This window comes from Camponotus vicinus, unplaced genomic scaffold, assembly GCF_025532165.1.
Source record: "Camponotus vicinus isolate PSW18456_S1 unplaced genomic scaffold, iyCamVici1.0 SCAF_14, whole genome shotgun sequence".
NCBI classification, from domain to species: Eukaryota; Metazoa; Arthropoda; class Insecta; order Hymenoptera; family Formicidae; genus Camponotus; species Camponotus vicinus.
The window spans coordinates 9,125,604-9,151,094 of record NW_028141950.1 but is presented as its reverse complement, the minus strand read 5'-3'; the positions used below and the strand labels follow the sequence as shown (position 1 = coordinate 9,151,094).

At 36.5% G+C, this 25,491-nt stretch overlaps 2 protein-coding genes across 2 annotated transcripts in view; one reads left to right on the top strand and one right to left on the bottom strand.

The window, feature by feature from the left end:
• Positions 1-25,491, bottom strand: part of LOC145965734 (proto-oncogene tyrosine-protein kinase ROS-like) — a 313,112-nt gene that overhangs the window by 63,500 nt on the left and 224,121 nt on the right. The gene's annotated exons all lie outside the window — the stretch shown is intronic.
• LOC145965417 (uncharacterized) lies at positions 10,943-11,769 on the top strand. Its single transcript, XM_083088951.1, has 2 exons — positions 10,943-11,493; positions 11,594-11,769. The coding sequence occupies exons 1-2, from the start codon at positions 11,163-11,165 to the stop codon at positions 11,599-11,601; spliced, it is 339 nt and encodes a 112-aa protein (XP_082945077.1). The 5' UTR covers positions 10,943-11,162; the 3' UTR covers positions 11,602-11,769.

The following is a 25,491-nucleotide window of genomic DNA, read 5'->3' as shown; positions in this document are numbered from 1 at the left end:
CGATGACTAAAAATTGAATATGACAGAAATATGATGTCATAAGTATTTTCAAAATATGAAAAGTAACGGTGAAAGTAACTGTTAAATTCGTTATCGTTACTTAAAAAATGGAACTACGTTATCGTTGTTATTGTAATTAATTTCAAATGAGCAATTCACAGATTAAAGTGATTAACTCCACTTTTTAAATTTTTCAAAATTTTAGTGCCAAAGCACTTGATTGATCAAAATCAATTAGTTTGGCGCTAAAATTCTAAAAAATTTAAAAAGTGAAATTAATCACTTTAGCCTGTGAACGGCTCAAATATTAAATAATAAAAAAACATCCCATTAAGTATATATTCTTACCTGTTAAGAATATCTAATAAGAATATCTATTTAGAAGATTTACCTCTTAACTTAAGAGGATCCTCTTGGCGCCTAATTTAGTGGTATATATTCTAAAGATAAGTGGCATATTCTTAAGTTAAGAATACAATTTTTTCGGTGTATTTAATCAAATATAAATGAATCTCGTATCTTAATATGCCAGTAATATGGTCTTTTTCTAATTTTGGTCCCTATAGCCTGTCGCAATTGTAACAATTTATCATCAAGAATATTGACAAATTATTCGTCTAGCGCAAATCTACGAATAGAGTATAAAATCAAAGACAAATTATTATGTTTTAAAGTTTTTAATTGTTATATTTTAAAGTTTTTAATCTACAATTACACAATAAATATAATACTTATTAAATCTATGTCTCGCATTTAATGAACGTTAATTAGTATACTTTGTAATCGTTTTCTTGCATATTGAAAATGAATAAAAAATTATTTCTTTCAAAAATTAACTTTGACTGATGACTTTAATCATTTAATACTGAATGACTAAAGTCACTTAATACTGAATAATGCAATTTTTAAAAGAAATAAGATCTTTTGTTCATCTTTGATATGCAAGATAATAACGATTACGAAATATATTAATTAATTCAGTAGAGCGTATATTTAATCGGCTGGGATAATTGACTAGTGTAGCAACTGCAGTATAATTTTCAGCACGAATTATTCTGGAGCGCAGTAAATTCACGAGCACAGAGTACGCGCGATCCATTCTCGTAAAACAATAAACGCAGATAGAATAGAACAGAACATCATACTACTACTCAATCGTAATCACGAGCAAAGGAAATTAAATCGAAACATCGTGTGAAACATCGTCAACAGGTATCCAAAATCATCAATTTTCGAATTATTTTTTGCCAACCTGCGAATATACTGATGAAAAAGATTTTAATCCGATAATTAAACTTGCTGACAAATTTTGAAATTTTTAATCGAAAAATTGGCGCATTTTAACATACTTTGTCACTTGCATTCAATTTTCATTGATGGATTAAACTATAAATACCAGATTTTTTATTATTTCTTTTCGACACATTTTTATTTGTATACAATCAGGAAGTTTTTTTTTATAATTTGAATACTACAAGATTAATATGGTAATTAATCTTGAAATTATAAAAAAAACAAAAAATACCTAAACCTCAGTGTGCTTATAAATATTTCTAAATTTAACTTTTATATTGTTCTATATTATATTTTTTTATATACCTGTTTCGTTTAAATAAGGATAGCTATATCAAACAGTTTTTATTTCTGTATCTTTACGACACACTTTACACACATTTTCTTTTATTTTTATTATTTTTATTTGCTCTAATTAATTTATTTCGAACTTTAATACATAAATATGTATGAATGATGGTGTATTTTAATCATGTTAATGTTTGTTCGTTTATGAATGAGACTATATTCACGCATGTATTATATTAATTTATCTCTTCGAGTTTATGATATTTTTGCTTTCTCTATAAACTATCGTTACGCTACGTAAAAATTCTAATACATGTGATGCTTAAATTGTATGCATATTGTATATTATATGTGTAGTAGGGCGTAGAAATATGTTTTCCTCGCTGGATGAAGATGTACAGGTAAAATAGAAAATCGTTTTGCCGCATTCTTTATAAAATAGTGTGTAATATTATACATATAATGTGATCATAATCTCTGCAATAATTCCAATTAATTACTTAAAAGTATATCCTGATTAATTATATAAAAACGAGCAAATATAAAGTGACAATAAGAATTGTTATTAAATATTATATATTCAATTTTAATAGATATTATACAATTTTACGTATTAACTTTACGTATTAATAACAAATTTATATGCATCTTTTTCCAAGAAATTTGGAGAGAAGAATTTAATAAAGTAATCAAAATATGATATCAAATCATACATATATACATAAAATACTACTTTTCCTTGTCTTTCTTCTTTTGATATTGCTAAAGATAAGATATTTTGAATGCATTCAAAAATGCTTAAGCAGTTGTATATATAAGTAGCACTATTTTTGTGATAGACATAATATTTATTGCGCAAAAAATTTCATTGATATAAGTCCATTAAGTTAAAAATAGATTAAAATTAAAATTGAAAATTCTCTCTCTCTCTCTCTCTCTCTCTCTCTCTCTCTCTCGCTCTTTTGCTATCTATTTCTTCAATAAGAAAAAAATTGAATTGTGTATATAAAATACACAGGAATGTCTTAACATATGAATTTAAACATAGAATATATGTATATATAATACACACACACACGCGCGCGCGCGCGCGCGCGTATGTGTGCATATATATATATATATATATATATATACAGGGTGATTCTAAATAACTTTATGCTTTTGCAAAAACATAATCTTGACCGAATTCTAAGACGATTTTTCCTTTGGCAAAATTTCGTCCGAAGCTTAGTTTTTGAATTATTAAAGGAAGTAGTTAACGTATGACGGGTCGAATACAAGAGGCAGGCAAGGGTGGCGCGATTCACCGTCAGACGCGGGTGCTTACGCGGGGCGCCTGCTGCGATCAGCTGGTCGCTATACACATACAGACACACATGCGAACACATACATTCTCTCTCTGTCTGTCTGTCTCTCTGTCTGTCTGTCTGTCTGTCTCTCTCTCTCTCTCTCTCTCTCTCTCTCTCTCTCTCATCCGCTCCTTAATGTACTACTGGCGCTATCGAACGCGATCATGTGTTCGATTGAAGAATGCGGTAAACATAATAAACATTTAACATATTAATATTATTATTATCATGAATGTGTGTGATATCCATACATCGTATGATATCTATTTAATAATTAATTAGATTAAATAAGTGTTTTTAAAATATTTATTACTATTACTATTATCATATAAAATATTAATATTAAATATTTATTTAAGATAACAGTAAAAGTAATAAATATTTTAAAAACACTTATTTAATCTAATTAATTTTTAAATAGATATCATACGATGTATGGATATCACACACATTCATGATAATAATAATATTAATATGTTAAATGTTTATTATGTTTACCGCATTCTTCAATCGAACACATGATCGCGTTCGATAGCGCCAGTAGTACCTTAACCTACCGCAATCTACCATGACAAAAAACTGCTTGCAATCGCCGAGTAATTATCGTCGCATTGTCGCGTCGTCGCGTCGTGTAGTAACGTGTCCGCGCGTGTTTCTTTCATCGAGTGATTTTTAATCGCCAACAGTTATTATTCGACAGTGATTAATAGTGATTAGTGATAGAGTCATTAGTAAATTTCTCGTCTCATCGAGTTAGTAAATAAATGTGATTACGTTAAAGTTTATAAAAGAATACAGTTCATGAAAGAAGAAAAACTTTCAGTTAATAATTTAGTGTGGATTTCTTGTCTTTTGCAACGTGATATCTACGTTAAATTTGAGAACGTACGATCTATCGGAAAATTCATTTCTCCTTCAAGCAATTACAGCAATACATCAAAAGTCATCGAACAAGGTAATAATAACTATTTTTTGACGTTATGGGAAAACAGATCTCGGGAAGTCAGAGGGACAGTGTGTCAAAGGAAATTCGTGATAAGAGAGGGGTTTTTAGTGGGTAGGGAGTACGGAGTTGGTAATTCGACTTGGTACTCGAGTCCCACATAACTCACTGGACCGATGGGTATGCATAAAATGCATTTTCCCCTCTCTCGTAAAACAAAAAAAAAATACAGATGAGTGAGCGAATGAGAGAGAGAGAGAGAGAGACAGACAGACAGACAGACAGAGAGAGAATGTATGTGTTCGCATGTGTGTCTGTATGTGCGGGTGTGGGGGGATGACCCTCAGGCCTGGGAAGGGAAAGGAGTGGAGGAGCTGGCATCGAGGCTTCGCAGAGCGCTCTGGGAGGCGTGCGACGCTTCGATGCCAAGGGTTAGGAGGGGGTGTGAGAGGAAGTCGGCGTACTGGTGGACCGAGGAGATCGCGAATCTCCGCCAGACGCCGGCTTCAGAGATGTTTGCGGAAGAGGAATGGTAGTGAGGTCTGCATTGGGCAGACGCGGGGGGAGTATCGAGATGCCCGGCACTCACTCGGCGTCGCCATCGGTAGGTCCAAGAATAGGGCCTGGGAGGAGCTGCTCACCTCCCTTAACGAGGACCCGTGGGGGCGCCCGTATATGACGGTTCTCAAGAAATTGAGACCGCGGGCGCCCCCGACCACGGAGTCCCTGGCCCCTGGCTTCCTCGGGGAGGTGGTTGAGACCCTCCTCCCCGGGGGAGCCGGGGGCGCAGTGCCCTTCCCCCTCTCGGGCCGCTTGCCTGAGTGGAGGGAGGGATGGGGGGTGACAGCGGAGGAGATGAGGGATGCCGCCCGGAGAATGAAGCCGAATAAGGCTCCCGGCCCAGACGGCATCCCTGGTAAGATCTGGGCCCTTGTCATGGGTGAGGCTGGCGGGTCCCTGAGGTACCTCTTCACGAGGTGCCTCAGGGAAAGGGTCTTCCCCTCCCTCTGGAAGGGGGCAAGGTTAGTCCTCCTTACGAAGGGAGGGAAGGACCCCGGCGATCCATCGGCTTACCGACCTCTCTGTCTTTTGGATGAGGTCGGTAAGCTGATGGAGCGCGTTCTGGTGGGGCGACTCGTTGAGCACCTGCAATCTGTGGGGCTCAGCGAGCGCCAATTTGGGTTCCGGACGGGCCAGTCGACCATCGACGCGATCGATGATCTCCGGGCCCGCTCGGAACAGATCGTCCAGCACGGGTGGGTGGCGTTGGCTGTGTCCTTGGACATAGCCAACGCATTTAACACTCTCCCGTGGGACAAGATTGGGGCGGGCTTGCGCGCGCACGGGGTCCCGGATTACCTGTCAAGGGTGATCCGGGACTATTTCATGGGCAGGACGATCGTGTACCGCGATGGGGAGGGGACCTGGATTAGGAGGCCCATCGTGCGAGGTGTTCCACAGGGGTCCGTCTTGGGCCCCCTTTTGTGGAACATTGCGTACGATGAGGTACTAGGGAGAGTCCTTCCCCCCGGCTGCCACGTCATCTGTTATGCGGATGACACGTTGGTGGTGGCCGGGGGGAGGGACTGGAAGGACACGACCGCGCTCGGCGCTATTGCGGTGGCCGGACTGGTCCGGGGAATAAAGGCGTTGGGCCTGAGGGTGGCCCCCCGGAAGACTGAGGCCGTCTTTTTTCATGACGGCTCCCAGGGGACCCCCCCCAGGCTCGCTTTCAAGGTGGATGACCACGATGTATGGATGGGGACCCGGATAAAATATCTGGGTCTCCACCTTGACGGGAGATGGACCTTCGAGGAGCACTTTGCCCAGCTGGCCCCCAGAATAGGGGGGATAGCGGCCTCACTCACGGCGAGGCTGCTGCCCAACCTTGGGGGGCCGGACGACCGTGTCCGCAGGTTATACGTGGACACGGTTGGTTCGGTGGCCCTTTACGGGGCACCGATCTGGGCGGGCGCTGCCTTGAAGTCCAGTAGGATAAGGGGCATACTACGGGGGGCACATCGCCCCATAGTACTCAGGGCCGCGCGTGCGTATCGCACGGTCGCATACGCGGCCATGACGGTCTTGGCGGGTTCCCCTCCCCTGGAGCTTTTAGTCCGTGCTCGGGCTGAGATGTACTGGGGGGTTAGGGAGCTTCGGGGGAGGGAAATTTTGGTGGGGCCGGGGGCCAAGAAGGCCATCAGGCAAAAAGTGATGGATTTGGTCCTCGTGGACTGGCAGCGGCAACTGGCCGGGCCAGCCCACGAGAACCAAAGGGTTGTGAGGGCCGTCCTCCCGGTCTTTGGGGTGTGGTTGAGGAGAGCCTGGGGGCGAATCACCTTCCGGGTGGCGCAGGTGGTGACCGGGCACGGGTGCTTCGGTCACTACCTGTGCCGCATCGGGAGGGAACCAACCCCTAGGTGCCACCATTGTGAGGGGGACCGGGACAGGGCGCAGCACACCCTTGAGGCTTGTTCGGCCTGGGAGGTGCAGCGCCGTGCCCTGGTCGCAGTGGTGGGGGCAGACCTCTCCTTCGGCAGCGTCATAGAGGCAATGCTGAGGGGGGAGGAGGAGTGGAGAGCCATGACCTTCTACTGCGAAGAGGTCATGTGCGCCAAGGAGGAGGCCGAAAGGGACCGGCGGAAAATGCCCCCCCCCAACAACAGCCCTGGGAGGAGGAGCAGCGGCTAGGAGGGTCCGGCGAGGAAGGAGGAGGCTGCCTGGGCTTCCAGCCCCCACGCGGGACGGATATTAAATGGGGGATCTGATGTAGGCCTACCTTCCCCCTTTACAGCATTGCTGGCGGAATGGTGGGGTGACTAGGGAGGTTCCGGGGCTGCAGAGACCGCATGGCCTCCCCGGCAACCCCCCCCGCTCCCCCACCACAGCGTTAGAAGAGGCCAGCTTAGGGCCGCGGCGAGGGGGGCACAGGTGCAGAGCGGGGAGACCTCCCACCGGTGCAATACCCCCACTAGGCGGAGCCGGGAGGCGGACGGGTGTCCTCCCTCCCGGCTACTTTGGTGGTGAGACGGTGGGGGGGGTCGCGGAAGAATGCCTGTGGCGTACCCGTGGCTCCCCCGTGACACCGCGGTGGACAGCCGCAGGGGTTTTAGCCGGTAGGAGTCCGGCATAACCCTCTCTCTCTCCCCGGGGAGGGGGGGTATCCTTGAGGATTTCCCCTGCGTAAAAAAAAAAAAAAAAAAATGTGTATCTGTATGTGTATAGCGACCAGCTGATCGCAGCAGGCGCCCCGCGTAAGCACCCGCGTCTGACGGTGAATCGCGCCACCCTTGCCTGCCTCTTGTATTCGACCCGTCATACGTTAACTACTTCCTTTAATAATTCAAAAACTAAGCTTCGGACGAAATTTTGCCAAAGAAAAAATCGTCTTAGAATTCGGTCAAGATTATGTTTTTGCAAGAGCATAAAGTTACTTAGAATCACCCTGTATAGGATACATATGGACAAAATTTGCTCTAGTGCATAAGATTATGTTAAAGCATTCCTGTTGCTGAATGTCATCAATATAAATTAATTAAAAAAATTAGTTTCATTAAATTTAAATGTTAGACTAATGATTGGAATATGTTCCCATTTTTTAAATATATATTTAATTGGAATATGTGCCAATTTTATTGGCAGCGCCAAGTTTTTGGGGATTATATCACTTCTTTTTTTAGTATAATTTGCTGAGATATTATATTAAAAAAAAATATATATATATATATATATATATGTGTGTGTGTGTGTGTGTGTGTGTGTGTGTGTGTGTGTGTGTGTGTGTGTGTGTGTGTATGTGTGTGTATTTTTTTAATATATAATCAAATTATATAAAAATATATATAGAATAAGTATATATAATATATATATATATATATATATATATATATATATATATATATATACAGGGTGAGCCATTTTAATTAACGCACGCAATTATTTCGGAAACAAAGCATTTTAGAGAAAAATGTTTCAGACAAAAGTTTTATGGTTTCGAGGGGGCCATAAGATGGTATCATTGGTTTGACACTGAAGAGTCATTTGAAGGTCACGTGAAGGTCACTTCAATTTTTTTAAATGGAACACCCTATATATTTTTGCACACTCTTATAGCTCATCTCGAGAACTTTCCAAAACACTATAATTAAGTACCTTTTCGTTAAGTACTTTTTGAGTTATGAGGCTTGAAATAATTTCTTAATTTTACATAAACCGTAAAATATCTTGTAAAATATTCATTTTTCGATTATCTTACCTTAATACTTTTACGTACAAAATAATGAGAAGAATCAATTGGTGTAAAGAAAACACATAGTTGTTTTTAAGAAAAAATATGGAATTGTTAATTGCAAATTATATATTTTTTCTTCAAAACAACTATGTGTTTTCTTTACACCAGTTGATTCCTCTCATTATTTTGTACGTAAAAGTATTAAGGTAAGATAATCGAAAAATGAATATTTTACAAGATATTTTACGGTTTATGTAAAATTAAGAAATTATTTCAAGCCTCATAACTCAAAAAGTACTTAACGAAAAGGTACTTAATTATAGTGTTTTGGAAAGCTCTCGAGATAAGCTACAAGAATATACAATGACAAATAGTAGGTTCCATTTAAGAAATTGAAGGTGACCTTCATGTGACCTTCAAATAACTCTTCAAGGTCAAACCAATGATACCATCTTATGGCCCCCTCGAAACCAAAACTTTTGTCTGAACCTAAAACTTTTGTCTGAAACATTTTTCTGTAAAATGCTTTGTTTCCGAAATAATTGCGTGCGTTAATTAAAATGGCTCACCCTGTATATATATATATGTATGTATATATATTACACAAATCTTTCGTATGAAAGCGGCATGCAGAACTTATATGTCTAGAAATATCCTTCGTATACTTTTTTATTGTTGCAAAGTAATCTTCCAAAATTATTATATATGGAACAAAATTTAATTTTAAATGTCCAAACTGAAGGAAATACTAACATAGACTGTTGTTAATTTAGTCGCGGATGCAAAGTCTTTACATGCTCGTGTTACGTCCAAAGGACTTCACGATTCTTTTCTTTCCCATAACTGGCGCACACGTGCATGACTTTCAAAAAATCATTAATGTCAGTTAAATTGGAATAGGATTCTCAGTATGTGCTCCAAAAACGACAGCCAGATATTAACAGGCTATAAAATCATAAAGAGTAGCATCCGGTCACAGTCAAGGCGCCAGCCAGTCAGCCGAATTTGATATTTTCCGATCACTTGAAAACTCATAAAATCCAAAAAGCTATAGAAAGTAAAAGAAACTATTCATGAAAACGCGAGTGACCGGATGTCGCGACGTGACACACGTACCCACCTTAATTTCAAGGGGGTAGTAAAAGTCATCCCTTGTCTTTAGCAGACGCATCCTGCAAGACATAAATTACTACCACCTCCGATACTAAGAATCCTAGGTCTCCCCGTTTTGGAAGATGCTCTCCTATTCGCGAACGAATGTAATAAAATTCTGATTTGTTACATTTGTTCTAAACGCTCATAAGAGGGGGCAGGGAAGAGACGATGGAAATCTAATGAGAGTTTCTATTCGTTAACTTCCCTGGGTCCTCACTCTAGGAGAGGGTAAACGTTCAAAAACGATATACAGGGTGACCCATTTTAACTTAGGCAGCCAAATAACTCGAAAAATAAGCACACTACGAAAAAATGTTTAGAATCAAAATTTTGTCATTTCGAGGGGGACGTACAATGACGTTAAAATGAGCCCCCCCACCCCTCCCCCTGGGCGGTGAGGGGGGGCAAGTTTGAAATCTTAAATGGGAACCCCTATTTTTTATTGCATATTCGGAATCTTTGGCTAAAAACACATACAATTTGTCTGAAACATTTTTCTCGATTCATGATAGATGGCGCTGTAATCGACGAAATTCAATTTCTTCGATTTCTCTTACTGAGAACCCATGCTTACGATTCTGCAATAAATTAACAATAAAAATACCACGTTTTCATTGTTAGTACTCGAAATTAGTCTTAAAACAAACTTCTCATTATTTTTTATTACTCATTAATTACTTCTCAAGAAACTGCTTTTAGCGTAACCTGCCCTTTAGGCAACTTGAATGGTCCAAAGTACCGAGACATTTTGGACTTTCCATCTGATGGAGTTCCTCTAAGTATCCCTCCAAAATTTTGTCCATTTAGTGCCAAAGTCACAAGTGTTTATGTATTTTTTTAACATTTGTACTCTGATAAAATTCTGGTAAAATGGCAAATTATACGCCTACAGAAGTAGTCAATATTCTTATAACCTTTGGCGAATGTGGTAGAAATTACAGACTTACTGCCCGTACTTATGCGGAGCGATTCCCAAATCGCCGCCATCCTACTGATGAACAAATTATAAACATTGAAAGGAGATCTCGTAATAATCCACTTCATCGCGAAAGGCGAAGGAATAGACTTCATAATAATAATGACCCTAGATTGCTCGCAGTTTTGGCTATGGTTCATCAAAATCCCCATATTAGTACCCGTCAAATAGAACGAGAACTGGGAATCCCTCAAACTACGGCACATAGATTGTTACGATCAGTCAATTACCATCCGTATCATATTACTCTGGTACAGGAATTAAGTGAGGCCGACTACGTACTCAGAGTACAATTTTGTAGATGGGCTCTTGAGATGTTAGATCAGAATCCAGATTTTTTTAGTAATGTTTGTTTCAGTGATGAAGCAACATTCATCAGCAATGGTAATCTCAATAGGCATAATTGCCACTATTGGTCACCAGAAAATCCACATTGGTATCGTGAGGTGCTTAATCAACATCGTTGGAGTTTATATGTATGGGTAGGCATTTGCAATGGCCAAGTCATTGGACCTCATTTTTTTGAACGTCCAATTAATAGTCCAATGTATTTAGAATTCCTCGAAAATGATTTGCCAGCATACCTAGAGAATGTTTCCCTTGCAGTTAGACTAAATTTATGGTATCAACAAGATGGTGCTCCTGCTCATTATGCTCGTATTGTACGGATGTTTTTGAATCAAAGGTTCCCAAATCGGTGGATAGGGCGGGGTGGACCAGTTCTGTGGCCTCCGAGATCACCGGATTTGAACCCCCTTGATTTCTTTTTATGGGGATACGTTAAAGATGCAGTGTATAGTAAAGCTCCAACGACAAGATTGAATATGATGGAAAGAATAAGAAGAGCTTGTGAAGCTATAACTCCTTTAATGCTAGAAAATGTACAACGTAACTTTCGCTGTCGATTACTGTTATCCTTAGAAAATAATGGTGCACACTTTGAGCATCTCCTCCATGCGGAGAGAGCTGATAACAATGCAATCTTGCCTTAACTGGTTGGGTCACCACACGACCTTGCCTTCACTGGCTGGGTCACTACTTGACCTTGCCTTAACTGGTTGGGTCACCACACGACCTTGCCTTCACTGGCTGGATCACCACACGACCTTGCCTTCACTGGCTGGGTTACCACACGTTCAAGCACCCCGAATTGTGAGAGGCGAGGGGACTCACGTTAATCAAGCACCCCGAAGGGAACAGAAAACTGCTACGTCCACGACGTTGTTCCTGGGTTACGCTAAAAGCAGTTTCTTGAGAAGTAATTAATGAGTAATAAAAAATAATGAGAAGTTTGTTTTAAGACTAATTTCGAGTATTAACAATGAAAACGTGGTATTTTTATTGTTAATTTATTGCAGAATCGTAAGCATGGGTTCTCAGTAAGAGAAATCGAAGAAATTGAATTTCGTCGATTACAGCGCCATCTATCATGAATCGAGAAAAATGTTTCAGACAAATTGTATGTGTTTTTAGCCAAAGATTCCGAATATGCAATAAAAAATAGGGGTTCCCATTTAAGATTTCAAACTTGCCCCCCCTCACCGCCCAGGGGGAGGGGTGGGGGGCTCATTTTAACGTCATTGTACGTCCCCCTCGAAATGACAAAATTTTGATTCTAAACATTTTTTCGTAGTGTGCTTATTTTTCGAGTTATTTGGCTGCCTAAGTTACAATGGGTCACCCTGTATAAACGCGAACTTCGAACAAATGCACACACTTCTTAAGTACTCTTCATACTCAAGTCTCCATTAATCAGTTATTTAATCGGCTATTCATTCAGTATCTCAGCATTTTTGTATTACTCAGTCACTACTCAAAAATCTCGAGGTTATTTGTATTAACAAAAACAGTCAGTAACTCCATCGAGTCTGTGCGCGTTTGCTAAGTAACAGTGCAACTATACTGTCACTCCCGACGCCAAGAGGCCCAGCAACAACCACCAGCCAGCGCTAACCGCAATCGCGTTCTCCGAAACAAATAGTAAGTCTTTTCTTTTGTTTATGATCTCCCTCCTTTTTCTTCTCTTTACTTATTATAATCGCTTCCCTAGTGGAACCCGTTTCGAGGAAATCCACTAGAGCCAAAGCAAAGCGACTCCGATACCGTCGCAATCGCCAAACCCGCAGATTACTGGCTCGGGCTGTAGCTGACCCTTCTTTTATATTAGATTTAAACGAAATAAATACGAATCTTCCTATCACCCGAATCTTCTTGGGTAACATCCAAGAAAATACGCGAGACTCCTCATATCTCCCCCCTCAAACCTCTCCTCCCAATTACTCCCCGTATCTGTCTCCTGGAACCCTTGCTCCTAGTTATTCTCCCGTGTACCACACGGAACCCGACCATCCGCCTGAATTTCTGCAATTGTCGCCTTTTCCTTCTCCAGCCCACGAAGCAACTCCCGATTCTCATCTCTTCTCTCCTCCCGCTCTTCCTCCCCCTATTTTCTCCTGGATCAATTTCCGTGATCGAACCGCCACAACGATTCTCTTCTTAACCTACCCTGAATACACAGATCCCATCCTCCCAGGTACTTTCACCTTGGGACCTGGCCCCATACACATTCCTAGCCTTAAGGCTTTTCTCCGCACCGCTCCTCCCGATATTTCCATTCCCTGTTTCACCCCCTTTACCGATAACCCCATAGCATTTCACATAGAATACTTCCGGGAAAGGTATCCTTCTGATTTTGAATAGATCCTCTTCGTCTCGCGCGCGCGCGCCCACACACACACACACACACACACACACACACACACACACACACACACACACACACACACACACTCACATACATACTCACTTAATATTGTTACAGAATCATGTACTAGACCGTATCGACTTATGATTAAAATTTTTATATAATCTTTCTTTATAATGTATAATAAATTCATTTAAATTTATTCTTTCGCGTCTAACTCAATTGATCCCTCACTTCTCCCACGCTCCTGAATCGCACTTGGTCCCGTCCCGGGTAAAAAGGATTAAATTCCTTTACCAAAAGGGGACCGTCGAGCGGTCATTTGGACCAGAAATAGCGTAAGATCGACCCTTGCGGTCGTTGACCTATTTTTGGGCCTCCCGCAGACTCGCTCGACCCGAGACATCTGCCCTTAAGGCACCTGTTCTCGGGATACAAGTGTCACGTCCTTTCTTCGGCCCATCTTTCCTCGGGCCTGAACGTAACACTCGAGTATCTACTTTATTTATGTGTAATAATAATATAAAATTAAATAATACATTTATATTGTATATATGTATATATTGGTACATATTAGCACATAGTGGTTTTAAACAAAAGAAAATAAATTTTGTGATTACACCTACGAAATTTTAGGATTGGTTAGTTAGAAAAAGCAAAGTAGGTGAATCTGATAGATGTTATATGATCTGCTTCTTGCAACTGACTCTGTATTATCAATGTAAAAATAATAATATTATATAAAAATCTAAATTTATATGAATTTAAAAGTCAATATATTGATAAAATTTTTAACATTTAAATAAAATTTTGTTTGATAATTAATTCTAATCTTTTGAAAATAATAAAATAATTTTTTAAATTATGGAAACAAAAAAATATAAAAAATCAAGCTTTACAAAGGTTCATGCAATAAAAATAAAAAAATGCAATACAAAAAGGCTGAGAACCAAACGGGGATGGTATTCGCAAAAAATACATTATTTATAGTGTTGCGTCCCCGTGTTCCTTCCCTGCGGATTATTTGGTCACCCGTGACGTTCGGCTGAAGATCGTCTTCGAGCGCGTCAAGAAGAATGTTGACAAGACGAATGACAGTCAAGTTGGAAGCCAGCTGTCAAGCTGAGCGGACGCGTTTCGATCCGCGGCTTATTAGATATCGTTATTCTGTGTTCTCCGAATTCTGTGTTCTGTTATTAAAGTTCCCTTAATTATTCAAACCGTGTCATTATTTACGAGTGCGCGGGTGCCGCGTAATTAGCGTGTGTCGATCGGTTGTATCGCGCGCGTTCGATAAATATCGTTCCGCGGGCGCAACATTTTGGGGGCCCCTCCGGGATAAAAGGTTGCGCCCGCGGAACGATATTTATCGAACGCGCGCGACACAACCGATCGGCACACGCTAATTACGCGGCACCCGCGCACTCGTAAATAATGACACGGTTTGAATAATTAAGGGAACTTTAATAACAGAACACAGAACTCGGAGAACACAGAATAACGATATTTAATAAGCCGCGGATCGAAACGCGTCCGCTCAGCTTGACAGCTGGATTCCAACTTGACTGTCATTCGTCTTGTCAACATTCTTCTTGACGTGCTCGAAGACGATCTTCAGCCGAACGTCACGGGTGACCAAATAATCCGCAGGGAAGGAACACGGGGACGCAACAATATTATAAAAATTACTATTTAAAAACAATATTACAAAAACAAAATTACTAATTAAAATACAATATTACAACTTGATGAAAAACGTAATATTAAACGTATAATAATAAATTAAATTTCGTTGACAAACATTTCAATCCTCTCCGGACACTTTTTAATGTCGTATAAAAATTTGAATAGAAAAAACGAGTCGAAATATATAGTAAATATAAATTCGGAAGCAAAGGTGACCAGATCTGATATACGGACGTCAAAACAAAACAGATGAAAAAACAGTCACAATATTTTAAACGCAATTAACGAAAATATGTGTGTCAATGTGTAGTCGCATATATAAAAAATTAATACATGAATAAATTAAATAAATACATTCGAAGTAATTCGTAGAGAAAGCGCCGCCGATAAGCATCCAGATAAGCTTTATTAAAGACGTAATGATATAAGCTAAGAAATGTGTCCGTCGTTATCCAGTATAGTAATTATTACGCCTTAGCTATCACATCTGATTTAATTAATATTAACTATTTTGGAGACTATAACTAAAGAAAACTTGCTTGAGTAAACTATTTTATATAGTTTAATGAAGAAAAATATATTCTCCTATATACGCAAGAATATATATATTATTGTATATTCTTGAGAATAATTGAAAAAATTTGACATTAATAAATCATTTATTATAAATATTCGAATACTTAATTCTTATTGTTTACATAACATTATTTGATTAGTTTTACAATTTAATATACATCTCAGCGTATTACAGATATTTCAAGTCCATTCGATAGTCAAGAAAATTTATTTCATTCCACCAATCACTTGGTACATTGAATGTGCCTAGTGTTAAGTTGGGATGCAGTTCTCAAAAATTATCTTTCAAAAATTTTCTTTACAAGTGATTATAAGTTCTCATATAAATCATATTCTTATATACATCACCGTTTAAAAATGTATCCCGTCTTCACTCTATTTCTCTTACATTCGATATCACTACATAATGCTCTGACTTTTACAGATACAGTGAAGAATGAAAATTTTGATATAAGATATGTTTTACCGCAACGTATGACGAGCTGTCTTGAGACCATAGACGTTTTTCTCCAACAACCATACCCAGTATTATTGTCTACGGTAATAGCCGAAAAACACAAATCTACAAATAACGACGACAAAATTGATCATGTCGTCCAAGTCATTGCCAATATCCTTGATATTGAAAATATCTCGGTAAATATCAATGACATCTTCGATAAATTTGGCATCGATTCGTTAAGCTATCGATATATGAAGATAAGACAGATTCTTGAAAGAGAATATGGTATCTTATTATCTCCGAGAGATGTATGTCTTAACGTTAAGTAAATTATTAGATTTATTAGCGAAAAACGATGTGTCTCACGATCTTTCAACACGTTAAAGAAGTACAAAGATGATCGCAAATTTACAGAGAGATATATTTTTTAAATATTAATTTTTTTAAATATTTTTTCCTTAGCACTTTTTTCTAACATGTGAATTATAATAATGATTGCATTTTAATGTAATTTATGATAATTGTAAATACTTATACTTCTAAATTGATTATATGGTTTTGTTAAAAGAATTATTTTTTTACACATTTTTTATACATGTGCTTAATACATTATGAATATTTAAATAAGTCATAAATAATAAATCTGTAATATTCAAAATAAGAGATGTCAGACAGAAAAGTAAATAAAATTACATAAATATCATGATATATTATAGAGTTTAGTCAAGAAAAATATATTCTCCTATATACGCACAAGAATATATGTATGTTTATATCAATGAGGAAACTGATACTAGAAATTTATTATCAATTATTATTGTATATTCTCGAGAATAATTGAAAAAATTTGGCATTAATAAATCATTTATTATAAATATTCGAATATTTAATTCTTATTGTTTATATAACATTATTTGATTAGTTTTACAATTAATATACATCTCAGCGTATTTCAAATATTTCAAGTCCATTCGATAGTCAAGAAAATTTATTTCATTCCACCAATCACTTGGCACATTGAATGTGCCTAGTGTTAAGTTGGGGTACAGTTCTCAAAAATTTTCTTTACAAGTGATTATAAGTTCTCATATAAATCATATTCTTATATACATCGCCGTTTAAAAATTTATCCCGTCTTCACTCTATCTCTCTTACACAAAATTTTCTTCAGAAGTCTACACAATCAAGAATTATAGGAATTTTATTAATTTAAAATTTTATTCATTACAAGCATAATATGTGTCCAACGGATATTTTTGCGTGACTAATTTTCGATTCCATTAAAAGTTTTGAATGTAGTTTATAATAGTGTAATTAAATTTTTTATACCATATTTTTCAAAATCTCCTTTCCCTTCTTCGTGTCATATTTTTCAAAATCCATTCTCCTTCCCAATTTTGAAAACTGAAATTTTTTTATAGCAAAACTTAAAGTATACTTAAAGCATTTAATGCAAAATTCAGCCATAAATGATAAAGTTGTATTCAGAAAATGCATTTCTTAAAAATATTTCTATATCGCTACACGTATGAGCCATCCGTATCTGTTTCATGACATTTTTCCTTCATAATCTTACAGAGATAACAATAAATTATCAATAAATAATTTATATATTATAATTTTCATATTACACATTTATATATTATAACAATTATATATAAATAATTTATATATTATAATTTTCATATTACATATTTATATATTATAACAATTATATTATCCTATATTATGACAATAAATAATTTAATCGCCTTTCTGGTGCAATTTTTTTTACTTAGCGGATATCTGTGATATTTTGCATTTTTATATTTTTTGTCGCTGATTATAAATAACAAATATCAAATATCAAATATCAAATATCAAATATCAAATATCAAATATCAAATATCAAATATCAAATATCAAATATCAAATATCAAATATCAAATATCAAATATCAAATATCAAATATCAAATATCAAATATCAAATATCAAATATCAAATATCAAATATCAAATATCAAATATCAAATATCAAATATCAAATATCAAATATCAAATATCAAATATCAAATATCAAATATCAAATATCAAATATCAAATATCAAATATCAAATATCAAATATCAAATATCAAATATCAAATATCAAATATCAAATATCAAATATCAAATATCAAATATCAAATATCAAATATCAAATATCAAATATCAAATATCAAATATCAAATATCAAATATCAAATATCAAATATCAAATATCAAATATCAAATATCAAATATCAAATATCAAATATCAATTATCAAAAATCAAATATCAAATATCAAATATCAAATATCAAATATCAAATATTAAATATCAAATATCAAATATCAAATATCAAAAATTGAAAATGGCGGATTCAATATAGTAATTAGAAGTAAAATCATAAAAGTATGTATAAATATGCAAAAAAAACATGTTTTTTATAAGTTACTAGTAATCTGGTACCAATTCGAAAAAGTTCAAAGAGCTGTTTCCAATACATACCCTATAAAAAAGGAATAAAAGTATGCATACAACTACGAAAAATACGAGTTATAAAACTCCGAAAACATTTACTGCATCTTTGAGAACTCCATAGTTATATAATTCAAGGTTCTGCGCAAACGAGTTTTGATCTAGAGTAACATATATATACAGGGTGATTCTGAATAACTTTATGTTTTTGCAAAAACATAATCTTGACCGAATTCTAAGACGATTTTTCTTTTGGCAAAATTTCGTGCAAAGCATAGTTTTTGAATTATTAAAGGAAGTAGTTAACGTATGACGGGTCGAATACAAGAGGCAGGCAAGGGTGGCGTGATTCACCGTCAGACGCGGGCGCTCACGCGGGGCGCCTTCGGCGATCAGCTGGTCGCTATACTATGCACGGACATACATGCGAATACATACATTCTCTCTCACTCTCTCTCTCTCTCTCTCATTCGCTCACTTACCCGTGGTTTTTTTTTTTTTTTTTTTTTTTTACGAGGGGAAAATGCATTTTATGCATACTCACCGGTCGGTCCGGTGAGTTATGTGGGACTCGAGTACCAAGTCGAATTACCAACTCGGTACTCCCTACCCACTAAAAACCCCTCTCTTTTCACGAATTTCCTTTGACACACTGTCCCTCTGACTTCCCGAGATCTGTTTTCACATAACGTCAAAAAATAGTTATTATTACCTTGTTCGATGACTTTTGATGTATTGCTGTAATTGCTTGAAGGAGAAATGAATTTTCCGATAGATCGTACGTTCTCAAATTTAACGTAGATATCACGTTGCAAAAGACAAGATATCCACACTAAATTATTAACTGAAAGTTTTTCTTCTTTCATGAACTGTATTCTTTTATAAACTTTAACGTAATCACATTTATTTACTCACTCGATGAGACGAGAAATTTACTAATGACTCTATCACTAATCACTATTAATCACTGTCGAATAATAACTGTTGGCGATTAAAAATCACTCGATGAAAGAAACACGCGCGGACACGTTACTACACGACGCGACGACGCGACAATGCGACGGTAATTATTCGGCGACTGCAAGCAGTTTTTTGTCATGGTAGGTTGCGGTAGGTTAATGTACTACTGGCGCTATCGAACGCGATCATGTGTTCGATTGAAGAATGCGGTAAACATAATAAACATTTAACATATTAATATTATTATTATCATGAATGTGTGTGATATCCATACATCGTATGATATCTATTTAAAAATTAATTAGATTAAATAAGTGTTTTTAAAATATTTATTACTTTTACTATTATCTTAAATAAATATTTAATATTAATATTTTATATGATAATAGTAAAAGTAATAAATATTTTAAAAACACTTATTTAATCTAATTAATTTTTAAATAGATATACGATGTATGGATATCACACACATTCATGATAATAATAATATTAATATGTTAAATGTTTATTATGTTTACCGCATTCTTCAATCGAACACATGATTGCGTTCGATTGCGCCAGTAGTACCTTAACCTACCGCAACCTACCATGACAAAAAACTGCTTGCAGTCGCCGAGTAATTATCGTCGCATTGTCGCGTCGTCGCGTCGTGTAGTAACGTGTCCGCGCGTGTTTCTTTCATCGAGTGATTTTTAATCGCCAACAGTTATTATTCGACAGTGATTAATAGTGATTAGTGAGAGTCATTAGTAAATTTCTCGTCTCATCGAGTGAGTAAATAAATGTGATTACGTTAAAGTTTATACAAGAATACAGTTCATGAAAGGAGAAAAACTTTCAGTTAATAATTTAGTGTGGATTTCTTGTCTTTTGCAACGTGATATCTACGTTAAATTTGAGAACGTACGATCTATCGGAAAATTCATTTCTCCTTCAAGCAATTACAGCAATACATCAAAAGTCATCGAACAAGGTAATAATAACTACTTTTTGACGTTATGTGAAAACAGATCTCGGGAAGTCAGAGGGACAGTGTGTCAAAGGAAATTCGTGAAAAGAGAGGGGTTTTTAGTGGGTAGGGAGTACCGAGTTGGTAATTCGACTTGGTACTCGAGTCCCACATAACTCACTGGATCGACCGGTGGGTATGCATAAAATGCATTTTCCCCTCTCTTGTAAAAAAAAAAAAAAAAACAGGTGAGTGAGCGAATGAGCGAGAGAGGGGGGGAGAGAGAGAGAGAGAAAGAGAGAGACAGACAGACAGACAGACAGAGAGAGAATGTATGTGTTCGCATGTGTGTATGTATGTGTATAGCGACCAGCTGATCGCAGCAGGCGCCCCGCGTAAGCACCCGCGTCTGACGGTGAATCGCGTCACCCTTGCCTGCTTCTTGTATTCGACCCGTCATACGTTAACTACTTCCTTTAATAATTCAAAAACTAAGCTTCGGACGAAATTTTGCCAAAGGAAAAATCGTCTTAGAATTCGGTCAAGATTATGTTTTTGCAAAAGCATAAAGTTATTTAGAATCACCCTGTATATGTATAGAAAAAAGAAATTTTATATTCATAAAAATAAGTAATTTGTTCATTTAAAAAATCTAACCTGCGGGTTATCTAATTCTGCAAAAAATTGTACTTTGATATATGTAGAATGATTATATTTATAATATATCATAATATATTACCACTGTATGTATATCATATAATTATTTGCAGAAAATAATATATTAGATAATATATTATACTTTTACATATACAGTGCGGGCCAAAATTATATCACCTTTATGTTTTTTTGAGAATAACTTAATTCAAAGTGCATATATATTTTTATTTAACCAAATATATGTTAATAGTACGCATATAAGTAACTGAACAATACAGACTTTTCATTAAATAAATAATGAAAACAGCAATTTAAGAAAAATTAATTAAATTATATGCACTTTGAATTAAGTTTTACTCAAAAAACATAAAGGTAATATACTTTTGGCCGGTATAAAGAATGAACTATACAGGGTGTCCCATTTTAATGTCCCACCTCAAATAACTTTCTTATTTTTAATTTTAGAAAAAGATGTTTCAGACAAAAGTTGTATGGTTTCAAGGGGGACATAAGGTGGTGTCATTAGTTTGACCTTGAATAGTTGCTTTAAGGTCACGTGAAGGTCACCGTCAATTTTTTAAATGGAACCTCTTATTTTTTATTGCATATTCTTGTAGCTTATCTCGAGGGCTTTCCAAAACACCATAATAAAATATTTTTCCCTCAAGTACTTTTTGAGTTATAAAGCTTGAAATCATTTCTTAATTTTACATAAACCGTAAAATATCTTGTAAAATATTCATTTTTCCATTATCTTACCTTAATACTTTTATGTACAACATAATGAGAGGAATCAATTGGTGTAAAGAAAACATAGTTATTTTTAAGAAAAAATATGTAATTGTTAATTGCAAATTACATATTTTTTCTTCGAAACAACTATGTGTTTCCTTTACACCAATTGATTCCTCTCATTATTTTGTACATAAAAGTATTAAGGTAAGATAATTGAAAAATGAATATTTTACAAGATATTTTACGATTTATGTAAAATTAAGAAATGATTTCAAGCCTTATAACTCAAAAAGTACTTGAGGGAAAAATATTTTATTATAGTGTTTTGGAAAGCCCTCGAGATAAGCTACAAGAATATGCAATAAGAAATAGGAGGTTCCATTTAAAAAATTGACGGTGACCTTCACGTGACCTTGAAGCAATTATTCAAGGTCAAACTAATGACACCACCTTATGTCCCCCTTGAAACCATACAACTTTTGTCTGAAACATCTTTTGCTAAAATTAAAAATAAGAAAGTTATTTGGGGTGGGACATTAAAATGGGACACCCTGTATATAGAAAGTTCGGTAAAATTTCAGCCTCTAATATTAAATATTTTTCGAGAAAACAAATTTTTTTCATAAAATCACATTTTTACAGAATTATTTATAAATAATTACATTAATTGTTTAGAATATAATTATAAATGAACAATTGGATACAAAACTATAAGAGATTGTAAAGTAAGTATTAGTATCAGGGAAACATAAAATCATATTTGGTTTCGACAAATTATAAATTTTATGTAATAAAAATGAAAAAGAAAGCTGGAAAGTATACTTCCCGTTGCCAATCAAAGGGTTAAATCTCTCGTATGGGAGTTATGCCCGATTTCACCAACCGCATTTAACTTTAATCTTAGTTTAACTCACTCTTTGTTTCTTTCTAAAGGAACAGTTAGAAGGAGACAAAGTGTGAGTTAAACTAAGATTAAAGTTAAACACGGTTTGTGAAATCGGGCATTAGTGTTTTTATTCACTAAAATAATATTTTTATCCACTAAAACTGAAACTAGATGAAAAAGGAAAAGTCTCTTTGACGGGTCCAATATGATAGTTAGAAGTAAAATTATAAAAATATGTATAAATAAGCAAAAAAAGACATATTTTTCATAAGTCATTAGTAATCTGGTGCCAATTCGAAAAATTTCAAAGAACTAATCCAATACAGACCTCATAAAAAAGAAAATTTATGAAGATATACAGATTCGAAAAATATGAGTTAAAATTAAATATTAATAGATGATAATTTATTACAACGAAAATAAATGTGCTTATTTAAAAAAAGTGAAAGTATGATATTAATGTAAGTTTAGAACTGCGTCCAACGAAAGTAAGCTTTACTATAAAAGCAAACATCGTCGTAGATTGAATTAGTAATTTAATATATATATAATATATGCTAGAGGTTTCGTTATTACGATTGAGTGAAAATAAGTGTGCATATATTACGTATGTATTAATTTTAAAATTTGTATTATTGTTTATGTTTTTATGTACCTATGCCTTTTAAAAATTTAAGTGTTTATTAAATTATCATAAAAATTATATGATAAAAATATACTATTATTTTTTATAAAATTTGGAAAATCTTCGTAAGAAAGACATATACATTAATATTTTACAAACACATAAATAATATAAATATGTAATATGAAAAAATTCTAATATATAAATTATTTATTGATAATTCATGGTTATCTCTGTGAGATTCTGAAGAAAAAAGTGTCGCCATGAATAGCGAATGCCATGAAACACATACGGCGCATGCATATAACGATATAGAAGTATTTCTGAAAAATACATTTTCTAACAACTTTATCATACAGGGCTAAATTTTGCATTAAATGTGCTTTAAGTTTTGCTGTAAACTAAATTTTAAAATTTTCAAAATTGAGATGGGGAGGGATTTTGAAAAATGACATTTCGAAAAATTTGATTACACTGTTATAAAGTATATTCAAAACCATAAAACTTTTATTCGAAACTTTCGTTTGTATCTTTTATCATATTGACGGTCAGAAATATAAAAATCGATTTTTTTTCAAGAGGCTGCTTCACCTTCTTAATGGTCGTATGGACACGTATGAAAAAAATACGTATCTCTTATCTTATATCTCCTTGAGCTAGATACTAGAGGCGTGCAAATCTGCTCTCACTCCCGCTTGTTCCCGACAGCGAGACTGGATTCTCGAGACTCAGATTATCGGGACTCGCTCGTTCCCGAGCTTCTATTCTCGATAACAGCGCTCCCGATAATTTGAGTCTCGAGAATCCAGTCTCGCTGTCGGGAAGACTGAAATATATAAGTTACAGTGTAGCTAATAAAGACTTTAATAATTTTGACTCAGACTGTATTAAACAAGGACAGAGCGATACCTTGACATGCTCTCTCTCGTCACGCACCGACAGGCCCAGCGCTCATTCCAGTTAATATATATTTCAATGATCGGGAACGAGCGGGAGTGAGAGCAGATTTGCACGCCTCTACTAGATACACCTACATCATATCTAAAGTGTAGTCATCAAAAGCCATATTCATCAAAATCGGAGTGGGATACTTGCGATTATTTTCTTGTCAGTGATTTATAAAAGTGCATTATATTAATAATATAAAATTATTGTTGTTTAATATTTTCCTTATTTCTTTTAAATATTTTTCTTATTTTATTTGAATATTTTATTTTATTAAATATTTCTTATTAAAAATAAGAAAATCAATAAGGGGAGGGGGAAAGGTATAGGAAGGAGAGAGCGGAATACAAGTTGTTATGTAAAAGGAAAAGAGGGGAGGAAAACGAGAGATGGATTAAGGAGGCGCAGGAAGTAAGGACGGAAGGGGAGGTATGGGGGATAGTTAATAAGGAGAGGAAAAGGAGAAAGGGGATCAACGAGGGGATAGAAGGGAAAGAATGGAGAGAGTACTTTATGAAGTTGTTAGGAGGGGTAGAAGGTAGAGTGTTAAGAGGAGGGAAGGGAAGGAGGGCAGAGGATGGAGAAGAGGATCTGAGGAGAGGAGAGGTAAGGTATGTTTTGGAGAAGTTGAAAAAGGGGAAGGCGGCGGGGGCGGATGGGGTGCCAAACGAGGTATGGAAGTGTGGGGGAGAAAGGATAGAGGAGTGGATCTGGGGCTTCTGTAACAGGGTCTGGAGGGGAGAAGGGTGGCCGGAGCAGTGGAAGGATGGAATAATTGTTCCTTTAGTGAAAAAGGGGGCAGGAATGAAGGTAGAGGACTACAGAGGGGTAACGTTGATGCCAACGCTATACAAAGTGTATGTGGGAGTGTTAACAGAGAGGTTGAAGGAAGAGATGGAGGAAAAAGACATGGTGCCACAGAATCAGACAGGTTTTAGAAAGGGGATGGGAGTAATAGACAATATTTATGTTCTAAATTTTTTGGTGAATAGGCAGCTAAAGCGGAAGGGTGGAATGGTGGTTGCGACGTTTGTGGATCTAAAGGCGGCGTTTGACTCGGTGGACAGGGAGGTGTTAATGGAAGCAATGAAGGGGAGAGGGGTTAGGGAAGGATTAAGGAGTAGGATAGAAGAGGTATATAGGGAGACAAGGAGTAGAGTGAAGATAGGAGAGAAAATAGGAGAGAATTTTTGGACGGCAAGAGGAGTGAGGCAGGGATGTCCAATGAGTCCGTATTTGTTCAACCTAGTTCTAGCGGATGTGGAGGAGGTGTTGAGAAGGGGAGGATAGGGTGGTGTGAAACTAGGAGAGGAAAAAATATATTGCTTGGCATATGCGGATGACATGGTGCTGTTGTCAGAAAATGAAGAGGGGATGGCACACATGTTAGGGAAATTAGAGGGGTATATGGATAGGAAAAGGTTAGAGGTGAATGTGGGGAAAACGAAAGTTATGAGGTTCAGGAAAGGAGGAGGGAGGAGGAAGACGGCAAAGTGGAGATGGAAGGGGAAAGAGATAGAGGAGGTGAAGGAATTCACATATTTAGGATATAAAATGCAAAGGAACGGAGGACAGGAGGCGCATGTGAAAGACAGGGTAAGGAAGGCAGGGGCGG